We start from the raw sequence: 6,768 nt of genomic DNA on the forward strand, positions 1-6,768 counted from the left end.
GCAGCTCCGCGCCCGCGCGCCGCCCTTATCTTATCTGCGCGGCCGCCCCGCCGCGCGCACCCAGATGTGTCCGTGTGTCCCGTCCCCCGCTCCGCCGCCGCCGGGGGCGCTTTGGTTCGGCGGGAGCCCCGGGTGGTCCGGGGGTCCGGGCGGGTGACGGGAGTCCCGCTGCCCCTTGTAGTTTGGGGCTCCCACCTCGACACCCAGAGCTGCTCCGTGCGGCCCCGGCCCTGCTGGATCTGCCGACGGGTCCCTGGGCTCCGATGGCGCCAGGACGGGTGCATGGGGGCTGCAACGTGGCAGGGCCGCGGCCGCCCACCCAACCAAGCTGCAGGAAGCYACGGGGAGACCGACTTCCCCTGTGYCATTCTGCTGGAGGGGCTGCATTGGAGCCCCTCGAATCCTCCTGCTTTGCCAGTGGCTTGGGAGCAGCTCTGGGGCTTCCTCCAGCCCTTGCACCAGTCAGCTTTGCCCAGCGAGTGAGGCCCATCGGGGCACTCACCCCGCTCCCTGTGTCCCGCCAGTCCCATCCCTGCCCCATCCAACCCCTTGTCGCAGGGAAAGACTGAAACCGAAAGGCGGCGCGGAGCCAGCGCCCGTCACACAGCTGCCCGTGCTCAGCCCTGTCCTTGGCCCCCGGCTCATCCCAGGCTGAGMTCCATGTCCCCATGGAGTCCAGGAGGCGGCTGCCACCAGGGCCGGTGCCAACAGGACAGGTCCCAACCCCGGTGCAGCTTCTCCCATGGCCTTGGCCTGGGGACCGGGCACTGGGTTCCCCCTCCAGAAGCTGCCAGGGGAGGAGGTGGCTCTGCCCGGCCATCGCTGGGCTCCAGCTGCCATCTCCTGGGCACCGGCAACACTGCATGGCCGGGGCAGCGCTGCGTGTTCCTGGCGCACTTCCGCACATTCCCACACGCTTCCGCACATTTCCACATGCTTCCGCACGCCTCGGCACCCTGCGGCGCTGCCCGGCTGCACAGCCCCACCAGGGTCCCCGTGGGGAGTGACCCCCTGCTCCTGCACCCCCAAAGGGCAGCCCTGCTCCAGTTCGGGGCAGCCCAGGACGCAGCACTGGGGTCTCTGCGCTGGGAGCATGAAAACTCCTTTGCAAGGTGGCGACTTGAGGGCACAGCTTGCGAGCCCTCCTGGAGGCTCCAGGCCAGCGCTCCCGGACACTCCTCCCTCTGTCCCGGGATGCAGATCCTCAGCCCCCAGAGCCCACCAGGCTTCTGTAGGGACCGCAAGTGATGGCTCTTCCCGTGACTCAGAGATCCCCCGTGCACCTCGAGCCCCGGCTGCTGTGTAAGCGCCACTAAGGCACCCGTCATCTGGGAAAAGCAGGAAGCTGAGGCCTGGCGCAGCCAGAGCACCAGCGGGGGGGCCTCTTCTCCATGCAGGCCCCTTTCCTCCTTTTTTCCCTGCTTTCTGGACAAGCTCCCCATGGTTGGGGTTGATCTGGCGGTTGATCCATCCCCACAGCTAGGACAGCGCTTGCCTGGGGAAACTGAGGCAGRGAGGCTGGGGATGGGATCTGGACCCCAGAGCTGCCGGTGGCTCCAGAGGGGATGGGTTCCGGGGCCGTGCCGCACACCTGGGCTTGCAAGGATACACTGGGGTGGGGGAGGCAGGGAGAGCAACCCCGCACTGCTCCCAAGGGGAAGTTTTGGAGCCCATGCAAGAGCAYGCGACTGTGGCCAGGGAGCACAACAGGAAGCAGCGGGCACAGGGGGGTTTTCCTCAAGGTTTCCAAGGAACAGGAGCAATTTTCCAAAGTGGCCTCCAAAGTGGGGAAGTGGCTGGGACGCCAGCACCGAGGAGGACGCAGAGGAGGAACAGCCTTTTCTTGAGCGGCCATCAGGGCCCTGTGTCCTGGCCAAGAAAGCCTGAGCCGGGACCACATCCACATTTTTTTCCCCGTTATCACAGCTGCTCTAATAAAAACTCCCGCTTCTCCCTCCAGCCTTTGCTCCTCTAATCTATCCGTGTGAAAAGGCTCCCTGGGCAGAGCCGGCCAGATAAGCGGCGCGTGGGAGAGCGCGGAGACCTCCCCCTGCAGCCTTGGAAAGGGAGGCAGGATAAAGCGGTGGTGGATTCCGGCCGTTCCAGCAGCCCCAGGGAGAAGGTCGGCAGGTGATAAGGGACCCACTGTCACCAGCAGAGATTGGCAGAGCCGGAGCCGTGCTGGGAAAGCGCAGCAGGAGTGAGGAGGAGGAGGGAGCGCGAAGGCTGCGCGAAGCAGCCCCCACGTCACCCCTGGCCTGGATGGGACCACAGCGGGGACGCGGCTGTGGCAGGAGGGCAGCGGGGCCCGAGGGGGCAGCCCCGGGCGGGGGGTCCAGGCTGCGGCTCCCCCGATGAGCGACCCCCGAGGCCGGGGCAGAGGGGCGGGCAGGGCCGCTCGGCGGGGGCGAGGCCGCGGTGATGGGCGGCGCGGGAGGCGGCAGCGCCGGGACAGGGCCCCGCCCGGGGGCCGGGCCGGGCCGAGCGGAGCCGCCGGCGACAGCGGCCGGAGAGCCGGGCCGGGAGCGGGTCGGGACCAGGACCGGCAGCGGGGCCGGATCGGGGCGGGAGCGGAACCGGAGCGGAGCGAGGCCGCCCGGGAGACCAGGTGAGACCGCGGAGGGTCCGCCCCGTCCGGTGCCGGTCCCAGCACCGCGGTGCTCCGGGCCGGGCCCCGCCCGCATCGCGCTGCCCGCGCCGGGAGCCCCGGAGCCGCCGCGCGGCCGCGTTCGTGTCACGGAGGGCTGGGTGGGAAAGTGACCCCCCCATTTCGCCCCCGCCGTGTCCTCCAGGAGCGCCGAGAGCTGCGGGGCTGCGCGGAGCAGGGATCCCCGGGCGGAAAACACCCCGGGGGAGGACTCACCTCAGCCATGGCCATCGCAGCCCCCCAAGTGGCACCGGGACCCGCGAGGCGCCGCTGACGCTCGCACTGCCGGAGCCGGAGCAAGAGCCGGAGGCCACGTCACCCCGTGCCAGGGGGGCGTCCACCCGAGGTGACACCGCGCTCATCCGGGGGGACGGAGGCGGCCGCTCCATCACCGCGGGCAGCGCCCACCTCGCCGCAGGACCATGAAGCTCAACGAGCGCAGCCTGGCCTTCTACGCCACGTGCGACTCCCCGGCCGACAGCGCCGGCTTCCTCTACAAGCGGGGCGAGCGGCACGGCGCCTACCACCGCCGCTGGTTCGTGCTCAAGGGCAACATGCTCTTCTACTTCGAGGAGCGCGAGAGCCGCGAGCCCGTGGGCGTCATCGTGCTCGAGGGCTGCACCGTGGAGCTCTGCGACTCGCGCGGCGAGTTCGCCTTCGCCATCCGCTTYGGYGGCGCCAAGTCCCGCACCTACGTGCTGGCGGCCGAGAGCCACGCGGCCATGGAGGCCTGGGTGAAGGCGCTGTCGCGCGCCAGCTTCGACTACCTGCGCCTCGTGGTGCGCGAGCTGGAGCAGCAGCTGGCCCGCGTGCAGTGGAGCAGCAACGTGGAGCGGGTGCCGGAGCAGGCACCGGAGCGGGCACTGGAACAGGGACTAGAGCGGGTGTTGGAACGGGAACCGGAGCAGGTGCCGGAGCGGGAACTGGAGCGGGCACCGGAGCAGGACCCGGAGCGGGCGCTGGAGCGGCGGGCGCCGAGGGAGAACGGCTGCGCCGTGTGGAACATGGCTCCGGGTACTGACCCGCTGCCCCGCGGCGCTGCCCCGCACCGGGCTAGCGGCTGTGAGGCTGAGGCCGGTCCCAGACCGCCGCCGGTGCCACCGCGGTGCCGGGCGTCCGGCGGGGAGCCGGCCGGGAACACCACGGAGCCGTCTGCCTTCTCCCGGCTCCACGAGCGCTACGGCTCCGAGGTGGCGCGGCTGCGGCAGCAGTGGCTGGAGAGGCAGCAGGGCCAGCAGCCCTGAGGGGTGGCCGAGCCCCGGGCACCGTGTTCCCCCTTTGCCATCCCAGGGTTGTCCACGGTGCCGCCTTCGGCTTCCTCCTCTTCCTCACCCTGGATCTGCGGCTTGGCCTCCCTGGATACACTCGCTGCTCACAGTTTGGGAACCAGCTCCAGGAGAGCAGCAGGGATGCAACATTTGGGGACAGGGACTGACACGTCCCCCCTGTGTGGGCCGGCACTGACAGCAGGATGACGGGGAACACAGAGCCCGGGGCGGAGGCGAGCGCGGAGTGGGCCGCTCCGGCTGGGATCGCTGCACTCCAGCAGGATGTGGTTGGAGACGAGAGTATCTGTGAGTGCAGCCCTTCCTGAGCGCCGGCGGAGCCACCCCCGTGGCGGCCGCACGCTCCTGCAGAGGCCGGGTGCTCCCGGCGAGGCCGCACRTTCCCGGCAAGGCCGCACGTTCCCGGCAAGGCCGGCTCCGGCTCCAGAGCCGCTCCCTCCGGGAAGTGCGCCCGGGCCACAGGGACCCGTGCGTCACGCCGGGTGACGGGTGATTCACACGCGGCACCGAGCGTCACGTTTGCCTGCAGGGCGGCTCGCACGGCCGCTTCTCCTTTACTTCCCCAATCGTTTTTATTGGTGTTAAAACCACTGATTAAAAAAAAAAGAAACAACAGATATGGGTTAACCCTTCCAGGCCCTGGGGTGAAACTGGCAAAAGCAGTTTTTAAGTTATCTATCTGTCTATCAATCAATCTATCAATCATTCTATTGGCCAGGCCGTTCATTGTGCTTTTCTCCCCAGTAATCCCAGTCCTCGCACTCGGGTATTTTCCTTTGCTGGTGGCTGCACACGGGGCAGTGCAAGGGCTGCTGCTGCCCGGTGGGAGGCTCCGGGCACCGCCACAGCCACAGAAAATAAATATTACCCAGCACGTTCCCTGACAAGTGGGTCTAAAGTGCTAGGCAGCCCATGGGGATCCCTAATTCCCACCTGGAGCGAGCTGCGATGGAGCTGCCGGCTGAGCCCCTGCTCCGATGCTCTGGGGTGGAGGAGAAGCCAAGCCCCAGGGCTGGCACATTCACGACCCCRTGATGCCAAGTGGGTTTTCCCATGGGATTTGCATCAGGGATGTGGCCAGGACGGCGCGGGCTGAGCACGGAGCATGCGCAGACAAAACAGAGCCGGAGAGGCGCCGCTACCCAACGTCTGTATTTCGAGGCTCTTTACAGAACTCGTTCCTTCCAAAATCGGTTAACAAAGTTCATCGATCCCATAGAAACTTTTTAAGTACAGTAGGGAGCCCCCCCAGAAGTGCCCCCGTGTCCCGCTCCGCTCGGCACGACGGGGTTCCCGTGCTCCAGAGACCGGCCCAAGTGCTGGACGGATCCCGGCCGCTAACGCTGCAGGTCGCGCCCGGGCGGACGGGCGGCTGGCGGCGCYGCAGAGCCAGGTGGCCTTCGCGTTTGGAACCGCTCCTTAGCTACCACCAAAATATAAAAATACCTTCTCTTCTGATAAAAATGCATACGGTGGCAAACTGGTCAATGCATAGCCTGGGGGGGCGGGCGGCTGCCGCGTCTTGGTGCTTCCCAACATGCAGCCAGGGAAGGAGCGAAGGAGAAGGTGCGGGGATGCCCTTCCTCCTCCTCCTCCTCCTCCTCCCTTGGTGCTCTTCCACTTCCCTAAGCTGCAGGGCTAAAAATAAGAGCGCTTCAGCCCCAAAGCTGGCTCCAACGTGGAGGCACCGCGGTGGGAAGCGGCTCCCGCCCGCGGCCTCGGCGGCTTCGCGGTTTTGGAGCGCTCGTCCCCAGCAGCGTCGCCCGAGGCGTGGAGCACCGGGGCTGCTTCTCCTCCGCTCTCCCTTTAACACGGCACGAGGGGCCCGGAGCGGCCAGCATCGCGGAGCAGCCGGCATCGCGGAGCAGCCGGCATCGCGGAGCGGCCGGCATCGCGCCCGCCGCCAGGAAAGCACCGGCTCCCCAGGGATCACCGGAGCGGGGCCGGGAGCTCGTGCGGCCCGCGCTCCGTCAGCTTCGAGAAGGCTGCGGCGGACACGAGACCCGGGCGTGCGGCCACGCGCGGCACGAGGACGCCCAGACGCCCCGCGGCCTCCGGCTCCYGTTTAGAGTCTCCGTGGACTACGGTGCAGTCTCCGGCTGGGCTCCAAGGAAAGCAGCGTCTTGCAGAYGGACGTGGAGAAACGCTCCTCAAAAGTCTGTCAGATTTGGTCAGTCTCAATAGTGCTTCGTGATGGCTTTGTTCAATGAGTCTTTTCCGCTTTTCTTTTTTTTTTAGTTTAGGTTTTTTTAATCTCATCCAGTGGCAAACTACAAGACTTCAGTGTACATTTAATGACACGACTGCTACATCATCTTGATTTTATAGCTATCTTTAATATCAAAGCAGCTTAGGCTGTTAATAAATTCCAAAGTATCCTTTTATTAAAATATCTAAAAGAGGTCTATAAATATTTTTGTTTCTTTTTTCTTTTTTTTTTCTAAAATTGTTCCAGTTTTTCACATTTAAAACAAAGCTCGGGGGCGCTTGGTAGTGGGGGTCTCCGAACCCCCGTTCCCATAGGCATGGGTTGCGCTCCCTTTCCTCCTCCTCGTCCACCAGGTCGGGTTGCCTTTGGCCTCTCCGTGCGCGGTGAATTTAACAAAATATATATATATATGTTTATATATATATATATGTGATGTGTATATATACGTGGGTGTGCATAGGCTCGGCGGGGCGCTCAGAACTCCCACTCGAGGCCCTCGTCGCGGTTGGCGGCCCGCTCGAGGCGGTGGATGATGTTGTTGAGGTTGGCCATCTTCTCGTGGCGCCGCTGCACGCTGCTGCTGAGGCGGGCGGCGGGCGCCGGGGCGCCGGGCGGCAGCGCGGGCG

At 65.8% G+C, this 6,768-nt stretch overlaps 2 protein-coding genes across 2 annotated transcripts in view; one reads left to right on the top strand and one right to left on the bottom strand.

The window, feature by feature from the left end:
• The first annotated feature begins 2,823 nt into the window (after window positions 1-2,823).
• PHETA1 (PH domain containing endocytic trafficking adaptor 1) lies at window positions 2,824-3,891 on the top strand. The gene is made up of 2 exons (XM_026041787.1): window positions 2,824-3,483; window positions 3,529-3,891. The coding sequence occupies exons 1-2, from the start codon at window positions 3,070-3,072 to the stop codon at window positions 3,889-3,891; spliced, it is 777 nt and encodes a 258-aa protein (XP_025897572.1). The 5' UTR covers window positions 2,824-3,069.
• A 2,725-nt stretch (window positions 3,892-6,616) lies between these two features.
• Window positions 6,617-6,768, bottom strand: part of CUX2 (cut like homeobox 2) — a 12,854-nt gene continuing 12,702 nt past the window's right edge. The window contains exon 20 of the mRNA XM_026041791.1: window positions 6,617-6,722. Within this exon, the coding sequence (XP_025897576.1) occupies window positions 6,617-6,722 (106 nt within the window). The remainder of the gene's footprint in view (window positions 6,723-6,768) is intronic.

Source organism: Nothoprocta perdicaria, unplaced genomic scaffold (assembly GCF_003342845.1).
Source record: "Nothoprocta perdicaria isolate Ctin4 unplaced genomic scaffold, notPer1 scaffold_294, whole genome shotgun sequence".
Lineage (NCBI taxonomy): Eukaryota > Metazoa > Chordata > Aves > Tinamiformes > Tinamidae > Nothoprocta > Nothoprocta perdicaria.